The sequence below is a fragment of the Tamandua tetradactyla genome, chromosome 20 (genome assembly GCF_023851605.1).
Source record: "Tamandua tetradactyla isolate mTamTet1 chromosome 20, mTamTet1.pri, whole genome shotgun sequence".
In the NCBI taxonomy this organism is placed as follows: domain Eukaryota; kingdom Metazoa; phylum Chordata; class Mammalia; order Pilosa; family Myrmecophagidae; genus Tamandua; species Tamandua tetradactyla.
In genome coordinates this window covers 29,336,511-29,360,994 of record NC_135346.1, presented here as the reverse complement: position 1 = coordinate 29,360,994, position 24,484 = coordinate 29,336,511, and the positions used below count along the sequence as shown (strand labels likewise).

At 40.4% G+C, this 24,484-nt stretch overlaps 1 protein-coding gene across 3 annotated transcripts in view; it reads left to right on the top strand.

Moving 5' to 3' along the window:
• Positions 1-24,484, top strand: part of HTR4 (5-hydroxytryptamine receptor 4) — a 182,776-nt gene that overhangs the window by 90,643 nt on the left and 67,649 nt on the right. For all 3 annotated transcript variants that reach the window (XM_077138070.1, XM_077138072.1, XM_077138071.1), the window contains 3 exons: positions 7,856-7,981; positions 10,119-10,319; positions 22,817-22,970. In XM_077138070.1, the coding sequence (XP_076994185.1) occupies positions 7,856-7,981; positions 10,119-10,319; positions 22,817-22,970 (481 nt within the window). The remainder of the gene's footprint in view (positions 1-7,855; positions 7,982-10,118; positions 10,320-22,816; positions 22,971-24,484) is intronic.

Below are 24,484 nucleotides of genomic sequence, written 5' to 3'. Positions count from 1 at the left end.
GGTTCTTCCAGCTCACAGATCTTCTGCACGTGTGAAGACACAGCTAAATGTCACCTCCAAAGCTCCCTGACAATCTGCACTTGCCCCCTAACACAGTTGTTTCCTCTCACAACCATCATTTTTATGCCTTTTATAGTCTTGCTTCTCCAAGTACGATTCGTGAACTGCAGCATTGAATTCACGTAGGAGCTTGTCAGAAATGCAGACTCTCAGACTCTGCCCCAGACGTAGAGAATCGGAGTGTGCAATTCAGTAACTACCAGTGGATTAATATGCATTGGTAATGTTTGAAAACTGAATTTGAAGCACTGACCACAAGCTGTATTTATTTAGTTATTTGGTTCTGCACATGCTTATTGCCATCTGCTATCAAAGGTGTGAACTCGGAGTTGAGAGAAGATGGCGGCTTAGTAAGACGCGCAGGTCTTAGTTCCTCCTCCAGAACAGCAACTAAAGAAACAGAAACAATACGAAATAGCTCCCGGAGCCACGACAGAGACCAAAAAGACAGCGTACCCCGTTCTGGAACGGCTGAACGGGCAGGGAGAATCTGCTACGGTGAGATACCTGAGGGGCGCGCGTTTTCCCGGCCGGGGCAGCTGGCGACTGGGGTCCCCTCCACGCACGTGGCTCCCCGGTCTGACTGGGAACGTTGGATAGCGGGGCCCTCCTGCCACGCTTGGCATCTCGGGCCAGCTGGGCAATTTGGACCGGCACTCCCCCAAGCCGCGGCGGCCGGTGACCCCCCACCTCCACGCGCGGTTTCCCAGGCCGACTGCGAGATTCGGATTGGCAAGTTAAAGGAGCCACAGCATCTTTTACTGGTGGGACCCGCAGACAGACGAGTGCCACGAGCACCACCTACTGGGCAGGAAAAGAAAAACAGAGCCCAGAGATTTCACAGAAAAACCTTTCAACCAGCCGGGTCCCACACCCAGGGAAATCTGATCAAATGCCCAGACACCAGCAGAAAATAATGGATGACGCTCGGAAAATTGAAGATATGACCCAGTCAAAGGAACAAACCAATAGTTCAAATGAGATACAGGAGCTGAGACAACTAATGCTGAATATACGAACAGAAATGGAAAAACTCTTCAAAAACCAAATCAATAAATTGAAGGAGGACATGAAGAAGACATGGGCTGAACAAAAAGAAGAAATAGAAAATCTGAGAAAACAAATCACAGAACTTATGGGAGTGAAGGACAAAGAAGAAAAAATGGAAAAAACAATGGATACCTACAATGGTAGATCTAAAGAGACAGAAGCTACAATTAGTGAACTGGAGGATGGAACATCTGAATTCCAAAAAGAAACAGAAACTATAGGGAAAAGAATGGAAAAACTTGAGCAGGGGATCAGAGAACTGAATGACAATATGAAGCGCACAAATATATGTGTTGTGGGTGTCCCAGAAGGAGAGGAGAGGGGAAAAGGAGGAGAAAAACTAATGGAAGAAATTATCACTGAAAATTTCCCAACTCTTATGAAAGACCTAAATTTACAGATCCAAGAAGTGCAGCGCACCCCAAAGAGAATAGACCCAAATAGGCGTTCTCCAAGACACTTACTAGTTAGAATGTCAGAGGTCAAAGAGAAAGAGAGGATCTTGAAAGCAGCAAGAGAAAAACAATCCATCACATACAAGGGAAACCCAATAAGACTATGTGTAGATTTCTCAGCAGAAACCATGGAAGCTAGAAGACAGTGGGATGATATATTTAAATTACTAAAAGAGAAAAACTGCCAACCAAGACTCCTATATCCAGCAAAATTATCCTTCAAAAATGAGGGAGAAATTAAAACATTCTCAGACAAAAAGTCACTGAGAGAATTTGTGACCAAGAGACCAGCTCTGCAAGAAATACTAAAGGGAGCACTAGAGTCAGATACGAAAAGACAGAAGAGAGAGGTATGGAGTAAAGTGTAGAAAGAAGGAAAATCAGATATGATATATATAATACAAAAGCCAAAATGGTAGAGGAAAATATTATCCTAACAGTAATAACACTAAAAGTTAATGGACTGAATTTCCCAATCAAAAGACATAGAATGGCATAATGGATTATGACCCAGCAATACCACTGCTAGGTATCTACTCAAAGGACTTAAGGGCAAAGACACAGATGGACATTTGCACACCAGTGTTTATAGCAGCATTATCTACAATTGCAAAGAGATGGAAACAGCCAAAGTGTCCATCAACAGACGAGTGGCTAAACAAACTGTGGCGTATACCTACGATGGAATATTATGCAGCTTTAAGACAGACTAAACTTATGAAGCATGTAACAACATGGATGGACCTAGAGAACATTATGCTGAGTGAGTCTAGCCCAAAACTAAAGGACAAATACTGTATGGTCCCACTGATGTGAACCGACATTCGAGAATCAGCTTGGAATATATCATTGGTAACAGAGACCAGCAGGAGTTAGAAACAGGGTAAGATAATGGGTAATTGGAGCTGAAGGGATACAGACTGTGCAACAGGACTAGATACAAAAACTCAAAAATGGACAGCACAATAATACCTAAGTGTAATGTAACTAGGTTGGAACACTGAATGAAGCTGCACCTGAAATATGGCTTTTTGTTTGTTTGTGTGCTTGTATCTTTTGTTTTTATTTTTTTCTTTTTCCTTTTTATATATATATTTTGTGTTAGTATTATTATTTTAATTCTCTTCTATGTATTAACATTCTATATCTTTTTCTGCTGTTTTGCTAGTTCTTTTCCTAAATCGATGCAAATGTACTAAGAAATGATGATCATACATCTATGTGATGATACTAAGAATTACTGAGTGCATGTGTAGAATGGAATGATTTCTAAATGTTGTGTTAATTTCTTTTCTTTTTTTTGATTAATAAAAAAAAATTAAAAAAAAAGGTGTGAACTCCATGAGGCAAGGAGTTTTTCTGCCTTCTTTACTGTTGTATTCTAGTGCTTAGCACCATGCTTGGCACAAAGTTGTCAGTCAGTAAATATTTGGTGAGTGGGAGATTTAACCTAACTTCCTCAGTTGTTCCATAGATAAACTGAGGCTCAGATAATTGAGGGTACACAGCTGGTTGTTAATGGGATCAGTGCAAAAAATAAAAAGAAAAGATTCTGGGCTCCAGAAAAAGGATGTGAGTGTATGTGACTTTGAAACCAACTACTCTGGATTTTATAACAAAACATAACCTAAAAGTTTCTTTCTATTGTCCCTGCATAAACTTTTAATATTAATAACAATGATTACTTACTTGTAATACCTTTTGTCAATTACTATCCACCTTTTATACACTAACCTATGCAGAAATATACTTGGAATTATTTTTATATTTTATTTCATGAAGAGCAGAGAACATGACAAACAGAGCCAGCAAGGTTATGGATTGTCTTTATTAATGGATCAGAAAGTCACTGAGAAAGCACAAAAGAAAAGAAAGTAGAATTTCTCATAAGAATAGCTGTCAAAGAACCAATTTGGTGGGGAGGACAGCTCCTGGGCCAGTGGAAAACTGTCTCGTAGAAGTTAACAGTATTCCTAGAGGCTGGCAGAGGCAACTCAACGATCCAGTGTAGATTTTACAGAAGTGGCTCCTGGCAAATTTTAATGATCACTACAGGACTTGTATTTAGTTCATTGGACAGTTCTGCCTAATTAGAAAAACTCTTTCTATGGTTAAATTTTGTCATTCACAGTTTAAAGTTTAGTTATTTCTACCTCCTAATTGGCATGCCATAACTGAACCATAACGTTGATTTTGGTGCTCTCTAACCCTGATATTCCCCTTTGATTTGAAATATGCATCCTCTGAAGGCAGAGATGTTCATTGAAGACACTTTGAATCTGTTTTCTTCTCTTTCAAGGAGAAAGGATACTGCAGCGGAAATAGTTCTCATGTCAAGGTTGTGTTTGATGGAGAACCCATGTCCTGAGGATATGTTCAGAGCCTAGATGATAAGTCAGGAAGACACCTAAACTCAGCCACTCCAGTTTCCCTCCAAGGTGGAACCCTATGCAATATGGGGACATGGTCATCCAGGTATTCTCAGACACTTCCCATACTGGGGAGCTCAAAGCAGCACCAAGAAGCTGTTGTAGATCACTTTACTTTTTAGAACGCTTTTATTATGCAGAACCGCATTTTGCTTCCCTCTAACTGATTCCCAAGTTGGAATCACTTGGGAGCTTTTAAAAGTCCTAATTTTTAGGCTGTAATCCAAACCCAGACATTAAATCAGCATCTCTGAGGGTGAGGCCCCAGCATCAGCACTTTTATTCAAAGCTTCACAGGTTATTTCAATGTGCAAAACAACCAAGCTTGAGAATTAGGGCCTCTCCTTGGTCCTTACTTAGTTATGTAGCCTGCAGAACATTAAGTGTGACAGTCTTCCCAATGAGCTGTCTCTGACCACCCCTATTGAATGGTCAGCCCTCCATCCCCAATGTGCTGTCTTGTCCCCCTTACCCTCCCCTATTTTTTTTTTTTTTGCCAGAGCATGTATTACCAGCTGACATCTTATATATTTTCTTCTATATATTGTTTGTGGTGCTGCATTAGAATTTAAGCTCCCTGAGGGCACTGTTTGGTGCATTGCGGTTTCTCTAGAACCTAGGACAATATCTAATGCAGAGTAGGTGCTCAGAAAATATCGTTGAATGAATGAAGAAATGAATAAATCTACTCTTATTTCAAATGACAGTCCTTCAAATAAAGATGGCTTTTGTGTCTCATCCTTGTCATCTCTTCTTTAAGAAAAATATCTCCTTTGTACCTTCTACCAGTGTGCAAAGACATTGAAGAATAAATCTCACGATTATGAGTACAATACTTCATTCTTTTACACAGACAATAATTGCACATTTACTATACACTAGACATGAGCCAGGAACTGCACTGGGAATTTTGATGACAAAGATAATCAAAGTTATGGGAAAGGAGGGTGGCTTGGAACAGACAATAATCAATAAAAAAAATTGTTTCAGATAATTTTAAGTATTATAAAGACAATGAAAAAGTATCTGTTGAGTGGGACAACATTAAAAGGGAATTAAATTTAATCTGAGATCTGATTAGTGAGAAGAAGCCAGCCACAAGATGAAGCATTCCAATAAGAGGCAACAAGTACAGAGACCCTGAGCAGGCAACAAGCTTCAGATGGGCTCTGAACCACAGCTTCTGACCAGAACAAGGCAGAGAACCACTGTCACCTCCTTTGTTAGACACTTGATCTCAGTTAACATGGCCGAAGCTCGGATTTGTTTTGATGGCCACATCACTCTATTAATTCACAGTAATGCCTTTCTCCTCATTGAATTAAATCTTCCTCTGAAATATTTGTATAGTTATTAGTTTTAAGTCAAGTGAAGGAACGTTTAGGTGAATATACCTGGAAGTCTTTTCATCTGAACCCAGCTGTAAATTAAAGACTTCAGAAAATGAAGGGAATGAATGAATGAATAATCAGTGAAGCACTTCTCAGCAGAGTGGAGGAATTTCTGTTTCTCTAAAAGCTGTAAGAATGATCCCTTTGTCCAGTTGGCATCTTGTCTTTTAAGTCAGGCTTAGTGGAAGTAGCTCTGGCCAGGCCTGGACTTGGCAAGCAGCTGCCATTTGGAGCCACAGCCATTTTTTTTTTTTTAATTTTTAATTTAATTTTATTTATTTTTATGCAATTTTTTTTAACTTTTTAAATTGTATAATATAACATATATACAAACCAAAGAAAGAAAAAAGCAATAGTTTTCAAAGCACTCTTCAACAAATAGTTACAGGACAGATCCCAGAGTTTGTCATGGGCTACCATACCATCATCTCAGATTTTTCCTTCTAGCTGCTCCAGAACATCAGAGGTGAGGAGGAATTTATTTTTTTATTATCACAATCAGCTTTTTTCTCTTTGTGAAAAATAATATATGTATAAAAAAGCAATAAATTTCAAAGCACATCACAACAATTAATTGTAGAACAGATTTCAGAGTTTGGCATGGGTTACAATTCCAGAATTTTAGGTTTTTACTTCTAGCTGCTCTAAGGTACTGGAGACTAAAAGAAATAAGAATATAATGATTCAGCAGTCATACTCATTGTTAAACCTCTCTGCGTTACTCCACCATTACCTTTTATTTTTCTAGCCCACCCTTTAGGGGTATTTAGGCTATGTCCATTCTAACTTATTCATGTTGGAAGGGGCTGTCAGTACTATGGGGTAGGGAGATGGAACTAGCTGATGCTCTGGAGAGGCTGGGCCCTCTAGGTTTCAGAACTTACCTGGTCCAGGGACCCATCTGGAGGTTATAGGTTTCTTGAAAGTTGCTCTAATGCATGTAACCTTTGTAGAATCTTATGTAATGCCCTAGGGTTTCTTTAGGATTGGCAGGAATGGTTTTGGTTGGGGTTTGGCAAGTTATGATAAAATAGGAATGTCTAACTGAAACTTGTGTAAGAGTGACCTCCAGAGTAGCCTCTCAGCTCTATTTGAACTCTCTCAGTCACTGATACTTTGTTTGTTATACTTCTTTCCCCTGTTTTGGCCAGGATGGATTTCTTGATCCCACAGTGCGAGGGCCGGACTCGTCCCTGGAAATCATCTCCCACACCACCAGGGAGACTTTCACCCCTGGATGTCATGTCCCATGTAGGGGGAGCAGTGATTTCACTTGCAGAGTTGAAGCCACAGCCATTTTGATTTTTAGTCAGAGAAGTTCAGTGAAGACAGACAATTCTTTGTTTGGGGGACCATGAGGCCCCAGAGGGGAGCTCACAGGATGAGCAGTTTCCCTCTCTCTATGGTTCAGTATTCCCATATTGAAATGTGGGGTTTAGCCCAAACTTTAAAAAGACATTTTATTACTCTATACAAATAAAACATTCATTTCATTCTTTTACTCAGCCAATAATTGAGCACTTACTATACACTGGACACTGGGCCAGAAATTGCACTGGGCATTGTAATGAAAAAGATTATCAGTCAGTTTGTATATAGTCTGGAATTTATACATAGTCTGAAGATAGTATTGTCTTTATTTATAGATACTCATTTCCAAGTTAATGAAATAAAATGCTGAGTTTATGCACTAGGAGGGCTGCGCTTGAAGAATCAAATCAGATGCTGAAATTGATAAGAAACCAATTTGACATGTGAAAAAACGATGTATGTCAGATAGCAGTAGAAATGTGGCTCAGGGCTGCTGTCCTTCCAATGGGCTTCACAGAATCGAAAATCAATTGAGCTGATGAACTGATATAAGAACATCCTTTAAGTTGTGGTCTTCCTTCCCTGGGACCAACCAAGACCAGCTTCCATATGGGCTGGAATGGGGTACTGTAAGCAGAGTGGCCTTTGTAATCATGCAGCCCTGGGTTCAAGCCATCATCATTCATTCATCCAGCACCATCATTCATTCATTTAATACATGTGAATGACATATTGAATATATACTCTAGCGAATGAAATTTCCTCGTGGATTGGTGCATACAATAGGAATCAACCAAATATGTTTTTTAGTACAAACTAAGGTAAATGCTCCGAAGGAGAGCCACAAATTCTGTGGTGGAGAATATAGATGGGAGTGACCTGTGAACTTATTGTGCAATCTTATGCTATTTAAATCAGTTCTATCAGCTTCATCCTCCTCATCTTCAAAATTCAACCACGTGGCTGCAGGAGCACAAGGATAATACGTAAAGTGCCAGAGGCAGCCCCTAGCATGTGCGAGGTTCACAATCAACACGAGTTGTCATTTCTAATGGTGACATTACCCTTGTGAAGGTGAATGAGGAAAAGATGAATTTTCTGACCCATGTCTCGGTGTCTCCTTCATATCTTTGTGTTTTTTTTTTTGTCTGACTTCCAGTTCTAAGGAGGGTTTCGGGTCCGTGGAGAAGGTGGTACTGCTCACATTTCTCTCGGCAGTTATCCTCATGGCCGTCTTGGGGAACCTGCTGGTGATGGTGGCCGTGTGCAGGGACAGGCAGCTCAGGTGAGTGCAGAGAACACCTGGTGGAGTGCTGGGCTCTCCCGGCAGTGCTGGGCTCTCCACATTTCCATTATGCTTTATAATTAGAAAAGGAGAAAAAACATAAATGCTTGGCAACCATTCTTGCAAAACAGAACAGGGGAAAAGGGGTCATACAACTCTACTATAATCTTTTCCGGTACTTAAGTATATTTCCAACTCTCCTTTTATCTTTGTACCTCCTTTTTAAAGAAAATGCTTTTGATTACTGTATATACAACTGTTAGGAGCAGTTCTAATCTAAGTTCCCCACATTAGCAGTCATTCAGAGCAGGGGTAGCTGATCCAGGATTTAAATCTGGATCTTCTGTCTTTCCACCAGTCCCAACCCTGGCTGCAATTAAAATCACCTGAAGAGCTTTTAAAATTACTAGTAAAATAAATGATTAGGGCTTGCAGGTGACAGTATATCTGCTGTGGAAAACAGTGTGGCAGTTCCTCATAAAATTAAGTATTGAATTACCAGATGACCTGGCAATCCGACTTCTAGGCAAATACCCAAAATCATTGAAAGCAGAGGCTCAAACAGAATTTTACACACTGATGTTCATTGTGGTACTATTCATAATTGCTAAAGATAGAAGAAATTCACGTGTCCATCCATTGATGATGGATAAACAGAAATGTGGTATATATACACAATGGAATATTATTCAGCCATAAAAATGAATGAAGTTCTGATACATGGGACAATATGGATAAACTTTAAAGACATCATGTTAAGTGAAATAAGTCAGACCCGAAAGGACAAATATTGTATGATTTCATTGCCAGGAAATAATTAGAACAAGCAAATTCATAGTCAGAAAGTAAAATACAGGTTCCCACGGTCCCATGTGGGAATAGGGAGTGAGGAATTAATGCTTCCTTGCTACAGAGTTTCTGTTTGAGGTAATGAAATCAGTTTGGTAGTGAATGGTGGTGATGATAGCACAACATTGTGAATGTAATTTATATCACTGAATTCTGTATTTGAATGTGGTTAAAAGGGGAATCTTTAGGTTATCTATATGTTAGTAGAATAAAAATTGAAAAAAAAATAAGCATAAGACCGAACTACACCAACAGTGAACCTAATGTAAACTGGGGAGTATAATTAATAGTATAATTATAATAGTATCATTTCATCAATTGTAACAAATATATCATGCTAATACAAAGTGTTAATATTAGGGAAAACTGTATGTAGGGGGAGGGCTATGTGGGAATTCTATTTTCTGCAGGCTTTTTTTGTAAACTCACAAGTTCTTTAGTAGAAAAAATATAAATAAATTACTAATGTGTGGTATAAGTAAGATCCATGCAATATTTGGGACACATTTACACTAAAAAAAAAAAATCTCCATTTATCTAAAATTCAAATTTAACTGGGTGTCCGTATTTTATCCGGTGACCCTATAGGATGTCAGTCCTCCAGGGTTTCTGAACTAATTGATCTGGGGTGAGGCCTGAGCATCAGTAGTTATAAAAATTCACCAGGCAATTCTGGTGTGCAGCTGGGATTGAGAACCACCAGGCCAAAAAAGGGGATAAAAGTCTTCATCTCCTGCCTTCCTCTCTAAGCAAAACAGGCACTGATCAAATAATCATGCAAATAGATGTAAAAGTGCAATTATGAAAAGAGTCACAAATGTGAGGACACAGCAGTCAGAGTCGGAGTGTACAGTGGCAGAATGTGGCCACTGTATGTGAGGGCAGCATCTTAGGAGGCTTCCCCGAGAACAAGCGTGTAGGGGACAGAGTATAATGGGGCTTAAATAGGCCAATCATAAAAGAGTAAGCACCTTGCAAAGGCCCACGCGTGGGAGCCCGATGCACAGGGGACCCCGAAGGCCAGTGTGGTCAGAGGGGAGAGGAAGAGGGGGATTTTGGTGTAAGGCAGGTCTGGAGAAGGCACTGAGGCTGGACCACACAGAGCCTTTTCAGCATGTTCCCAAAGGGGAAATTTAATCTCATCAAATGCGTTGCACGCTTGAGTTTTCTTTCATTTTCCTCTCTCCCTCCTTTCCTTCTTTCTTTGCTTCCCTTTTCTCCTCTTTCCTCTCTTCCTCCTCCTTCCCTGCTTCCCCCTGACCCCCCCCTTATACTTTTTTACCCACAGGAAAATAAAAACGAATTATTTCATTGTATCTCTTGCCTTTGTGGATCTGCTGGTTTCGGTGCTGGTAATGCCCTTCGGTGCCATTGAGCTGGTTCAAGACATTTGGATTTATGGGGAGATGTTTTGCCTCGTCCGGACATCTCTAGACGTCCTGCTCACAACGGCATCAATTTTTCACTTGTGCTGCATTTCCCTGGATAGGTAAGGATGGAGCAACTTGTGCAGTAGCGCTCCACGCTGGGGACAAAGACCAGATTGACATTGTACAGTGACTTCCTTTCTTCCCTGATTAAAAGAAAGAAATCTCAGAGAGGCGCATTTGCTTATTCACTCTCTGGCCTTTGCAGAGGGCCCCTTGTAGTCAGGCACTGTCTTAGGTACTGCAGAGCTAGAGATAAATAAGACATAGGACCTGCCTTCAAGAAACTGACAGTCTAGACAGCTGCAGGTCACAGCAGTTGAATTTACTGCAAAGCTCTAAATCACATACTGGTGGTATGGGCTGACTTCTGAGGGATCCCAAAGGCAAAAAAGAATATGCCTACCTGGTAGGCACTGGGAACCGTATAGAATGACAGTGCCTTATGTTTGAACATGATCTTTACCTGAAAATGCACCTACATCATGATGTCATGTGTGTGTGTTTATAGTATGCACAGGTGATTGCAGGTAAGGTGGGTGAGAGAGATTATTTTCCAGAAAACTACAGATGATTGTAAATGCCTCAATAATTGTTTGTCTTTTGGAGCCAGGTCTAACATTCCATTCCTGTTGCATAATTTTGTTATTTTTCTTTACATTTGACTTCAGGAGGCCAAGTGATTTCCTTCTTTATCTCATTTGTGCTAGGTTGGAGCTGTATGGTTATCGCTTGTATCAGCACTTCTCATTTTCCTGTTCTTGCTCATTTGCATTCACTAATAAAGGCAGAATGCAGTTTTAAAAGTCAGATGATTACACTAACATTTACCATCATCCATGCAGTCATATCTCAGGGGTTCATTCCCAAAATAAATTGTAGGATGCAAATCATATGCCATCAGAATTACCAAGGGAAACCTTTTGCAGTCCAGCAGACCCAGTTTCTTCTCCAGTCTTGGGGCAGGGCATTGTTTCTTTAGTTGAGAACTAAAAAAGAGTAGTTGACTGAATTTAGGGATAAAGGTATATTTGAAATACGCTCCTTTAGATATTGAAATCATATTATGCCCAGATAATTACTCACAGTGAGGGGAGTCGTAGGGACCAAAACCAGCTGAAGAAATAGATTTATTTCCTATCTCATTCAAGGGACATGTGCTCATTGATTGGAATGGCAAACTTAAGGGCCTTTTCACTTGAAATTGTGCCCTCCTCCCCACCCTCTCTTTTGCTCTGCCAAGAAAATAAATAGTTGAATGTGCTTAACTTAAATGCATGTATAATGAGACTCTACAATACACCTAGAGCTAGTGTCAGACTGAACTGGTCAAACTGAACTGCTGGTTGGCAGCCAATCCCAATGTGTCATAGCTTGAAATCTGTATTTACTTAGCTCATAGACAACAATCTAAATTCAGTATGTGAAAGACTTTTTAAGACTTTTTAAAGTATGCTCTGTGGAAGTTCACATTACAGAAAATAAAATGTTGAGAAGCAGAAAGTGTATGTCATTCCAGGGTAGCCTGTGTGTGATTATTTCCAGGCTGAGTGGAGGTATTATATGATCTTAGTAAAGGTGAGGCTGGGTGGATCAGAGCCTCTGAAGGTAACCTTGAAGTTTGGTCAAAGCAAGAGGATAAAAAAAATAAGCCAGGTAAGGAGTAAAGAATGGGAGAAAGTGGAGAATCATCTTTCTGGTGTGGAGAATTTACTTTGAGCAGCCCTGAGAAAAGTTTTGGAGCTTTTCTAGGCAGGATCGGCTTCAGAGTTCCAAAGTTCTGCTGATGTTCTTTTAAAAGCTCTGAGTAGGACTCTACTTTTTGCTCTGAGTAGGACTGAGTTGTCATGAAGAACTGGTTGATTTAGAATAGAAGAGATTTGGGTTCAAATCTCAGCTCTGCCGCTCTTTAGTTCTGAGGATGGCAATAAGTTACATAACCTTTCTAAGCTGCAGTTTTTTCATCTCTAAAAATCCTATTTTATAGATTTGCTATTAGGATGAAATCAGATAATCCAGGTAAAGCACAGCATTGGCCCTGCTTGACACAGTACTCAGTGATAATGGACGTTGTTTATTTCAATTTCTTATGACTATCCACAAAACGTATGATCTTTCTTTCCAACCTGGACCTCCTTCCCAGTGAATGCTCCAGCTGAGGCACCCGCCAGAAACCAGATGGCTGTTCTGAATGCTGGTCTTTCCTGTTCTCTCTAAATAATGGCACATCCTCTGGATCTTCTTCCTAAACCGACCCTAGTCTGTCCATTTCTCTCTGCCTCTATCATCCACGTGCAAACTGGTCTCCTGCATAAACCACTGTAATTATCTCCTAACTGTTCTCCCCAAACATATTTTGTCCCCCTCTGATCCACTGTCCACATGTAAGATCTCATAGCCATCTTTTAAAGAACACAAATCTGATCCTGCTGCTCCTTCGCTTAAAATCCTCCTGTGGCTGTTGATTGTACTAAGAAGTAAGAACAAACCGCTTGGCCTGGGGGATTTTGCATCATCTGTTTCCTGTCCATGTCCCAGCCCCGCCTCGTGCCCCTTTGCCAGCCCTACCCCTGAGCTCCTCCTGCAGGGATTTCTTTCTCTTTGTCTGATGCCCTGTACTCAGCAGCCTCCTTGGGACCTTGGCTTCTAGCCCCTTTGACCCTTGCTCCCCTACTTGTCCTTCAGAGCTTCCTGAGAGACGCCTTCTCTAATCGTCACTCCGGTTCTTCTCCTTTGTAGACTTGGTGCGATTGTGATTAAGATCCCGGTGTAATTTCTTTTTAAATGTCTCTCACTCCCACAATGAACAAAGCAACAAGGCAGGCTCCTGCCCTTGTGAAATTTACATTCTGGGGGTGGGGTGGGGGGAGGGAGATGAACAGTCCACCAGTAATGAAGTAATTTCTCATTTAGGTATTTGGTAAAACATTGAACTAATAGCATACTGAGCACATTCTTGTTTTGAGCAGAGTTAAAGTATCCTGCCAGTCGTTCTCTTTCTTTCTCTGGTCATGGGTATCAAAATCTCCAGTATGGTGGGGTCAGATGATTCTGTTTGGTTTTGTTTTCCTTCTGAGAGCCTAGGAAACTTGCCAGTTCTCCCCGGCGGCCCCTGTCCCAAGAGTGAGCGGTACTGTCACTGGGCCCGAAGACCCACCCTGAGAACATCGTAGGGCAGCATCTTAGCCCGTGGAAGTATAATTTCGTTTATCGGCTAGTTTGTATCCTTGCTGTGGCCCTTCTGTGGGAAAGCTGTGCTGGGCAAAGCTTGGTGGAAACACACAGAGTTCTGATGCCCTGGCCAGAACCTTGGGCTTCCTCCTTGGCGGCAGGGAATCTTCTGGGATGACGGATAAGGGGCAGTGCTTCTTAGCAAGAATGCTCTCTTTGATTGCTAATTCCCCCCAGATTGCAGAATGACGGTCTCCTTCAATATTTGAAAATGCATCTCCCCAACTACCATTCTTGATGCTTCCTACTGCTTTGAGAACTAAATCTGTTAATGAGAGTTTATTGTCTCGTTAAAAATAATTTTCAAAACATAATGAAAATACTGCATCATATACTGGGTCACGGGAGGTCAAAGACTGCACTAAAAGCTCTACAGTACAGTTGATCTTCTTTCTAATTTTAAAGTTCTGTGGTGAAAACCACGAAGAGTCTGTAGTAGAGTACTGATTTAAAAAGTGGAATATAACGCAGCTGTTAAAAGCCATGATAAATAGCTATATGTATTGTTCTAAAAAGATATCACTGATGTAATAAGTGGAAAAAACAGCAAGTTTTTTTACACCCCAGCTCCCACTATATATTTTTTCTTTTAGCATTTTAAACCATATTTTAAAAAAAATTAAATTTTAAGAAATAATGGTTTTAAACTTCATTTTTTCCTCCACTAGAATGTTGCTCTTCTTGAATGCAAGTGATTCACAATATTTTAACTGCAAGTGTCTCTGGAACAGAATATTCATCCACTTGCTGAGAACATGCTCAATTCAGAAAGGTTGGAGCAAGGCAGGGAGGTGATGGTGGAAATCTCTCTGCCCAGTGTGTTCTCTCTGCTTTCTTCTAAGATGCCTTTAATTCTCCACTAAGGGAGTCCTCACCCCCTCTTATCTGTGGATTCTTCCTTCTGCAAACTTTCACATTCATCTTATCTTCATTTTCATTGCCCCGTGTCAGTTCACATCCTTGTGTTTAATCTATTGCAACAACCTCTTTTCTAATATCACAATTTTGTAAATTATAGCAATAATACCGATCATTGTAAAAAAAAACAAAAATTCCATCAGTTTGCAAGTATAGCATAAAAAATGTCCTGCATTCTCCCCCTCCATTTCATAGCTGCACACCTAGAGGTAACCACTGTAGGAAGTAAATCTTATAAATATCCTTCAAGTAATTTTTTATATAGTTAGCATACTGGTATTTTACCAAATGGATTTATGTTTTAAATAAGCCTTTGAAGAGGGCTGTCCCCATATATCCCAATGAATTACCTGAGTATAGTGTTTGTTTATTAGATGATGTATATATTAGTGAGGCCTCTTTCAGCAGCTGTGACAGGTTTAAATTGATTGGTTTAATTAACTGGAAAATCTGACTTCAGACATGGCTTTATGCACGAGTTTGAGCAATGTCATCTAGTCTCTCTCTCTCTCTTTCTGTCTCGGTCTCCCCCCTCTGCTTTGCCCCTCTCTTTCCTTCTCTTTCTCTCTGTCAGTATCTCTCTCTGTCTCTGTTTTCTTCTATGTTTTTTCCTCTCTTTATACCCATCCCTTTTTGACCCTGTGCCATCTCTCCTTCCCTTTGCCTCTCTGCTCTTATTTCTTATTGGATTCATTGTCAGGCTGTGTTCTTCCACCAAGAAAGAAAAGAAGTTACAGGCAGTATGAATCTTGATCTGTTCTCATGAGTCCGAGATAGAAATCTAAATGCTGTTCTCACGGAAGAACTTGGATTGACTTGTTTGAGTCACACACTTCCCCTTGACCAGTCTCTGTGGACTGAAGATGACGGATCATGATTACCAGACGCACGTGGCATGGGAGAATGACAGTTCCCGCTGGAGCGCGGGGTGCTGGGCAGACAAGAACAGCAGATGTTTAACTTTTGACCTGACTGAAGGCCCCAGAGGTCTCTTGATGGAGTCTTCACAACAAGACATAAATGTGTCGTCCTCAAGCTTTCTCTATTTTAGACCAAACAACCCTAGATCCTCCCATTGGCCTCTTTTGTTATATGTTTCAGACTTTTAGCCATTCTGATTTCATTTCTCTGGACATTCTCTACATTGTCTTATATTTTGCATCATATTTAATCCCCTTTAAAAATTTATTTCTCTTTATTGAGGATACTGTTCTCTATAGCATTGCGAGATTTTCTTTTTGACGTGTTCCCACTGAGTTGTCATCCTCCCTCTTGACTACTTGGTAACTTGGTGTGTTATACCTACAAAAACCTCCAATACTTTCTCAGTCACAGATTTTTTAGAAACATTTGTTTGCAAAATGCACATTTCTGACTCAAAAATTGCATATTTCATCCTGTGCTGGAGATGTGTGACTGCAGAATAACTCAATTATTTAATATACAAATGAAAAGCATCTGTCATTGTGAACTTGCTTCACACAATTAGATTTGTTTTCCCAGTAGGATTGAAATGAATTGCTGCAAGGAAAGTGTACTTTTTAAAGTTTTCCCTTTATATAATACTCTTTGAGGGCAGGTCCATGCTTTGTGCATACTAGTAATATTTTTTGAGTTGAATTTCATACCAGAAGTTATGAACTGTTATTTTTCTTATTCCTTTCATCAAGTATTTATCGAGCACCTATTAATTGCCAGGAGTTGTTCTGGGCATTGGAAATACAGTGGTGACGATTCTTAGAGTTTTTAGTCTGGTGGAGAATACAGATACTAAATAAGCAATCACAGTAAAATTGATGGCTGTTGGAATAGAATAAGATGTCAGAGGAGCTATTGGAGGGCACAGCCCCCAAAGCAGAGGAAGTAATGTTTAAGCTCGGGTCTGCAGAAGATGTGGCCATCGGTAGGTGCCAACAACACAACATGTGCAAAGCCCAAGAGGCTTTTCAGTGACATCTTATCAGCTATAGGCTAAATTCCCAGATTGTTATTCATTGTTTTTCCCAGTGTGTCTTTAAGCCTCTGGTTTCAGGAGTAAGGCCCAGCTTTATTCAGTTAGGCCGCATCTTAACTAAAAATAACATCTTCAAAAGGTCCTGTTTGCAATGGGTTCACACCCACAGGAGAGGATTAAGATTAAGAGCGTGTTTGTTTTTTAACCACCCCCCTCTCCCTGGGGTACATAATTCAATTTACTGCACTTGTGCTTTATGGGCTAGGAATTGCAAGAAGTCTGTGGTGGACAGGTTTCTTTCTCGTTTTCTGATTCTATTCCCATATGCAGGTCTTGAAAGCAGCTTCTACTTCATCTGTCTCCTGTGATTGACATTTCTTTTTTTAGTTGATCTTGACTAGTGATTTGGTCTCAGAGATCATCCAGGGTGCTGCTTTCACCCATCTCAGGTAGGAGATCAGTCCTGGGTTAAGCCTGTGAAAGGATTGTACACGCTGTCAGCTCTGCCACAGGTGGCCAATGTGATCTCAGTGTTTCCATTCGCCTTTAGGAACCAGCTCATTGACCTTCTGTTTCTTAGAATCAATGACCAGGAGAAATGTTGAACCAATTGACTTCTGTTTTATTTCTTAAATAATTTAGAGCCCTGGTTCCAAAATGTATGAAAATCGGTTCATAATAATGTGTACAAAAATACAGGGTAATATGATTTTAGTCAGAACGCATGGCAATAAAAATAACTGCTGTTTATCATGCTTTCTCTGTCAGGAACTTCCTAAATTTTTAACCGTATTATTTCATCAGTTCTCACAGCAAACCTATGAGCTCATTATAATTATCCCCACTTTACAGATGGAGAAATTGCATCATGGAGAGATTAAGAAACTGACTCAGGACCACAGAGCTAGTAAATGGATTACTCAGGTAGAGTTGGTACCAGATGTACCAGATGTGAATTCACAAAGTTGATTGCTAAGATCTCCTCCAGTTTTGAAACCGTAGGATTCCAGATTGTTCTCATTGCTTCCTCTGCCTTTGCCTTGGTGGGGAAGGCAGGAAGTGAGGAGGTAGAATTTTCTTAATTGCTGGAGGAGCAGGAGAAGGGATTAGCATGAAGCTTAAAATACCCAGCTCTCATTTAAGAGTTGTCAAAGTAATTGTGTCCCCAGAGACGTTTAAAAGCAATTTGATCACGTATTTACGTATGGTTACAGTTGGGAAAGCTGATGGCTGGTCTACCAAAGGAGATTTTAATGGAGTTTTATGAGCAATGCTTTGAAATGTTTTGCATAAGAAATTACTTTGTAAAATGCCCTTGCCACATCTTAGCTAATCCTGGCCATCTGGAACCTTGCTTGTCATTTGAACATTTATTTAACCACTTGATTTGTTTATTTAATCGCTTTAACTAGAAAAATGTTTTCTAGTTAAAGAAAAATGGGAATTGTTCTATGGAAGACGGGAAAGCAGCCTAGAATAATTGTAGCAACTGGATGACACTTCCTCTTCCACCACCCTTGCTCTGTAAAATCCAATTAAAATACGCTGGAGAAATTCCCCTATTCCTGTACACGCCATGGCCTCTCCCATCCCCTGAAGGGTGGCATCATTTTTTAATGGAATTTATTTTAATTGGTCATGATTAAAGCTTCATTATCTATTCAGTCAATTTTGTGAGCATATACTCTATGTTTAGCATTGGAGATACAACAGTGAAAAAGGAATTTCTATAACTTAATTAGGGGTAGCATAATATCCTTTTCTATAAATTCTGCTTTCCTCCCAGATAAACCTCTCAATATCCCTATCTGCCTATGGAAAAGGAAAGAACCCTTTCAGGCAAAACTTCTTGTGTTCTCAGGCTTACCTTTTTGTTCTGAAAGATATTTAATTCTGCCTTATTTTAAACTTTTGGATTTCTGTGACTTTGAAGATCCAATCAACATTGCGAAACTCGGGACTTTACTCAGCATCTTGGCACCTGGTTCCAAATCTCAAAAATCATAATTTATACATCAAAGATAGGGCGGCATCTATTCTTCAGCCTTGCTTGGGGTTATACAGGCAGGGGTGCTATAAGGAGCCAGGATCTGCAGGGTCATTTGAATGAAAGAAATAATGTGCTAGAACAAAGCATATGTAACTGGCTATTCAATGCCATTTTGACTGCTCTCTGTAGGCAAGATAGTTTGGTTGTAAGAAACAACGATTGTCTTTGGCTAACTTAAGTAGGAAAGAAAATTTATTGGAAAGATGTAAGGTAGCTTGTTTAACTGGAAGAACAGCCTAAAATGATGATTTCGATATTTGGTCTTTGTAAATCGTGTACCTTTTTTGTCCCTCAATTCTTCTGTTAAATGCTTACCCTCACATTTTTTTGTAGTGGAGCATTTTGAGTTCCTTCTGTATACAATGTTCGTTATGTTCTTTGTGGTTACCATGGGGCTTAAATTGAACAGCCTGTATCTAACAATCATGTTTGATGTGATACCAACCTAACTACAATAGCATATATGTACATTCTTCTTAAATTCCTCTGTCCCTACAACTTTTTGTTGTGTTTTGTTTTATCTTTATACATTGTATGTCCAAACCATAGGTTTATCATTAATTTTTATATATTTGCATGTTAGAACCTGCAAGAAATATAAAGTACAGTTTACATACCAAAAATACTATATTGCTAGTATTTGTAATTACCAATGCAGCCACTTTTACTGGAGGTCCTCATTTCTTTATGCTCCTTCAATCCATTGTCTAGTATACTTTCCTTTTGCCTGAAGAACCTCCGTTAGCACTGTTTGTGATGAATCCCGTCAGGTTTTTTTTTTTAATCAGGAAACGGCTTAATTTCGTCCTCAATTTTGAATGATAGTCTTGCTGGATATAAATGTTTTTATTGGCAATTGTTTTAGTTCGTCACTTTAAATATTTTTATCCCATGGCTTTCTTGCCTCCATAGTTTCTAATGAGAAATCAGCATTTTATCTTATCAGAACTGCCATGTACATAACACCTTGCTTTTCTCTTGCAGCTTTCAGAACTCTCTTCTTGTCCTTGGCATTGACAGTTTGACTACAATGTCTCTTGGCATGGTTCTCTTCATATTTATTATGTTTGAAATTCATTGGGGTTCTTGAATGTGCATATATTCATGTCTTTCATTAAATTTGGGAATTTTTTTAGCTTTTTTAGTTCGTTATTTCTTTGAATCGTCCTTCTGCTCATGTCTCTCCTTCTTCTCTTTTTTGGATTTCCAGAAAGCATATATTGGTGCACTTAATGGTGTCCGTTGCTCTTTTAAACTCTGTTTGCTTTAAATTTTTTTCTTCTGCTCTTCAGACTGAATCATTTCAATTTTCTTGTTTTTGAGTTCACTCATTCTTCCAATGTGCTTTGAAAGCCTCTAGAGAGTATTTTATTTCGGTTATTATGGCCTTCAATCCTAGTATTTCTGTTTGATTCCTTTTTAAAATTTCTTTCTTCACTGATATTCTCATATTGTCCTTCATTGTTTTCCTGATATTCTTTAGTTCTTTCTATTTTCTCTTTATTTCCTTGAGCATACCTAGGATCATTTCTTTTTTAAAGTATTTGCCTGGTCTTCTTTGTTGATGTTTCTGGATTTTTATCTTGTTCCTTGGGATGAACTATCTTTTCCTGTTTCTTTGTCCTGTGACCTTTTTCATACAATATATACTTTAATATTTTAAAGTTTAACACTGGGATTTAGTCCCTGAGCTCTCTGCTTCTTAAGTTTGTGTCCAGCTAGTGATATGACAGATATTTCTTTGAGTGCCAGGAGTTAACAAAAACAAACAGCTTTCACAGTTTCTGAAAATTGGCTCTTCTTTGGATGGTGCTCTCCTTCCGAGTTTAGCCCTCCTGTCTAGAAAATCAGCCCCAAGACAAATGTGAAGTAACATGTCCTCTCAGTCTCGTCTATGCCTGTCTCTTGTCCTGGGATTCTGCTTACTTGTGGCCTTAGGAATTACTCGGTTCACAGGAATGTAAGTGCCCCTCACTCCCTATGAAATAGACTTTTCCCTCCTCCCTGGTGCTGTAGTATGTGACTTAAAGCAGGTAATACTTTGCCCCAGGACACTTTAACCTAATTGTTTATTATGCTACTTTAGCTGCCTGCAAGTTATTTTTGCCTGCAGGACAAGCTCTGGGAGGACAAGTCTAAGAGAAGTTTGCTGTTTCATTTTTTTTCAGGCTTCCCCCTGATAGAAGCACCCCAGTATGTGCATAGGGGTACTCTGCTCCCTCTGGGGCAAGGCCAGGGACCCTCAGTGGGAGCACAGGCTGGCTTAACTCCATGCCAGGGAGGGGTTCGGGTCACGGCCAGCAAGTGTGCCAGAAGCTTCTCTGAAAATTTTGAATGCTGCATTTTTTTTTTTATTCAGCCCTTGCCCTATCACTACAACCCTTTAACTGTTTTCTGGATTTTGAGGAAAGATCGTTCTGTCAGCTTTTGCTAGTCTTTCAAAGATTCCATAGGAGCATGGCACCCTGGAACATCACACATCGCTATCTTGGTTGGAATCCCCAATTACATCCTTCTCCCCATTCTTTGGTTTTTTGACCCTTACATGCCCTTCCAGGTAAGGACCCCCCACTGGGCTGTCAATCCCAAGAAGCTTTCTGGTACAGTGTGGTCAGTTGTTTCTTGATGCCTTAGAAGGAAAGACATAATCCTCACCTCCCAGCTCCAGAGGCACCCCCTTCTTGTGCTGTAATAATGGGCTCCACCCTCCCTCCCAACTCTTCCTACCACCACCTCTTCAAAGAATATTGTCATTGTTATATTAGCTTTATTTTGAATTAAGGAAAGAAAAGAAGAGGTGGGAAAAACCGAAGTGAGCAGCACAAAATGAGGGGTAGGTGGGGATGGTTCATCACTAAGTGGTATAAATCCTTAAAGAATAAGTTTAGCCTCCAGCTTTTCTTTTTATACTTTTTATACTTATTTTTGACTCTTACAAAATTCAGATAGAGTTACTGTAGAATTATGGCTGTTTCGAATTCCATGACTAGCCTGGGCATAGAAGGATGACCTCCCCAAACTAGAATAATATGGTAGGGCAAACTAGGGGTTAGAAACTGGCATTCTAAGTGGGGCAAGTTTCAGGGAAGAGACCAACAGTTGGAGGTCGAATGAAACCTAGTCTCATAGGCAGAACATGACTCAAAAAGGGTGAGTAGTGTGTACCATGACCAGCAGGTAAGAAATGATGGAGCAGGAGAAATTTGAAATTTTAATTCTTGACATCAGAGAGATCTTTCCAAAGGCAGTTTAATTCTAATCCCAATGAAGATATCCTGTGGACAGAAAATGATAAGGGCAAAGAAACCAAGAAACAGAGAAGAGGTTCTTAAGACCAGTAGGCATATGAGTTTACTGAGTGGATTGATGTGTTAGAATGGGCTAGATTATGCTGCACCAACAATAGCAATCTCCAGACTCAATGTTCATCATGCATTAGCCCATTCATCCTCTGGAGGGAAGTGAGGGGCAATTAAATGGTCTAGCCCCAAAATAACATGTCAATTTTGCTCATAACTCATTGGCTAGAACCAGTTACTTGGCCCTACCCAACCACAGGAAGCCCAGGAAGTTCATGTGCCTGGAAGAAAGGAAACTGGGCACAGTTTGCAAGCAAAAGTAATGACTTCCACTTGTTCAAATGCGAACTCCAGGTCCCTCCTTAACAGGATCTGGCTCAGGAGTCATAGAGCCTTGGAATCTGCATTTTTAATATGTCTCCTTAGGTGAGTCTGTTACAGGGAGGGAGCGGGAAGGTTGGGTGTCCTTGGGCCACAACTTAAGAAGCACTGTCTTAGAGTACCACTGTCTTAGAGTACCACTTTATCATAGGCAGGTGATCAGGAAGAAGGGGACAAAACTGAGATACAGTTGTTAGAGGTGGGGTGCCAAGACATACTGGAGTCATTTCACATTGGAAACAGAGTTATCAAAGAGTGCCAAAAAGGCTGGACAGAAGCTTCTCAAATGTCCAGGTATCCGGGTATTGTTGGAACTGTGCCTGAGATGGAGCAGCCCCTCAGGTATGTGTTGAGCTCCTCTAGATCTTGGAAGAAAAGGAAGGCTGTGGGGGCAGACCCCAAACGGTGATTCTCAGGTGTGACCTAAAGGATATATTTACATGAGCAACAACTCGTCACCTAATATAGCATATTTTAGTGTATAATCACTTTTTTCTTTCCTCTTTTCTTACTTCTCTTTTCCTTCCTCTACTACCTGATTTTCCCTCCCCCCCCATTATTCTCTATTTTCTTCCTTTATTTTTATTCTCTTTTTCCCCTCTACTACTCCTTTGTCTCAATATTTTCTCTTCTCCCTCGTTCTCTCCCCTTCTCTTTTCTCTCATCTGTCATTTGCCCTCCTATCCCTCCTTGCCCATGGCAACCACTCCTCTGTTCTCTCTCCAGGTATTATGCCATCTGCTGCCAGCCTTTGGTCTACAAGAACAAGATGACCCCTCTGCGCATAGCACTAATGCTGGGAGGCTGTTGGGTCCTCCCCATGTTTATCTCTTTCCTCCCTATAATGCAAGGCTGGAATAACATTGGCATACTCAATTTGGTGAGTACCTATGCAGGCCCCACCTGCACCAATTTACTGTCGGATCAGCTTGGTTTGCCTGTTATTCTAAATGAACAGACAACATCAGGTTGGGTAGATGCTCTGAGAAGATGCTGGTAGTAGCCCGAGTGACATTAAAAAGAAAGGTAACATTTTGGAATACCTGCTATATGCAAGAAAATATACTAAATATTTTATCCTGATGACGTCCTTTGGGGAAAAGTATAATTATTTACCCCATTGCACCGATGAGAAGTCCCAGGTTCAAAAAGTTAAATAATTTGCCCAATGTCAATGTCACACAGCTAGAAATAACAGAATAGGAATTCAGGAAGCCCTCATCCCATTTCATGCTGAGTCTATGAGGCCTACAATGACCCAGACAAAACTTAATGATGTGGGTGGAGGCTGCTAGAGAAAGAAGAGCGCCTTGGGCCAGCAGTCAAGGGAACCGGGTTGTGAGTTCCACTTCCTGGGGACTGTGTTGCAAAGGTTCATTGTTCCTCAGTGGAGAAGGGGTGTAGGATAAGGGCACATGGCATATAGGCCAGGCCTTTTCCAATCCTCGTCCCGGTTGTCTTTAAGAGCCCATCAGCTCGGCCAGACTATGTCTGTCATACCAGGCTTGTAATGAAGAGCCAAAGCTATGGATTCATTAGCAGGCATAAATTCCCTAAGAAATTGTCAGGTCGTCACTTTAAAATTGACCCCAGAATCCATCTAGATGTAGGAAGGGGAATAGAGAGTGGATGTAGGGGGCAAGCACTGGACCAACAGGACCAGTGGGAGGGGGTGCTGCCACTTCCTCCTTCTGCCCATTCCTAGCCCTAGTCCCTCATTGTTCCTTGTCCCAGGAAAGGACTTTCAAACCCAGGTATGACACAAAAGTTCCTCAGACTTCTGAAAGAAATGCTGGGAGCAAGAGAGTGGAGAAGTAGAAAGGGGATCTGTGAGATAGAGCTTGCATGATATTCTTTGAATCCTGTCCCTCTTCTTTCAAACTCTAAGTTTTACCATTCTTGGGGGAATTTGCAATCCAAATTTCAAACAGCGAATAGAATAATAAATGGCCAAGGAAAACTGAGCACTTACTATGTACCAGACACCATTCTAACCATTATTGCCGTGAATCTTATTTACACCTCACACCAACGCTCTTGTATCCTACTGGTTGTGCCTATTTTATAGATCAGAAAACTGACAATCAGAGAAGTTAAATCTTAGCTAGAGTCACCCTGGTAAGAAGCTTATCTCTGAGCCCACGCTTACTGGACTCCAGAGTCCAGCTCTTAATTTCCCTGCTAAATTTACTCCCTAATGGAGAAGGTCTTTGGAAGCAGAAGTTTTGTGGATTGGGAACTTTTGATGAAGGCTCATTACTCTGACCTTCTGACATAGAATTCCAAATTGTTTGTTCATTTATGAGAGTGAGATAGTGATATCTCTACTTATTTACCTAGCTGGGAAATGGAGTACCTGCTTATTATTAGTCATATCAACTAACTGCAGGGTGA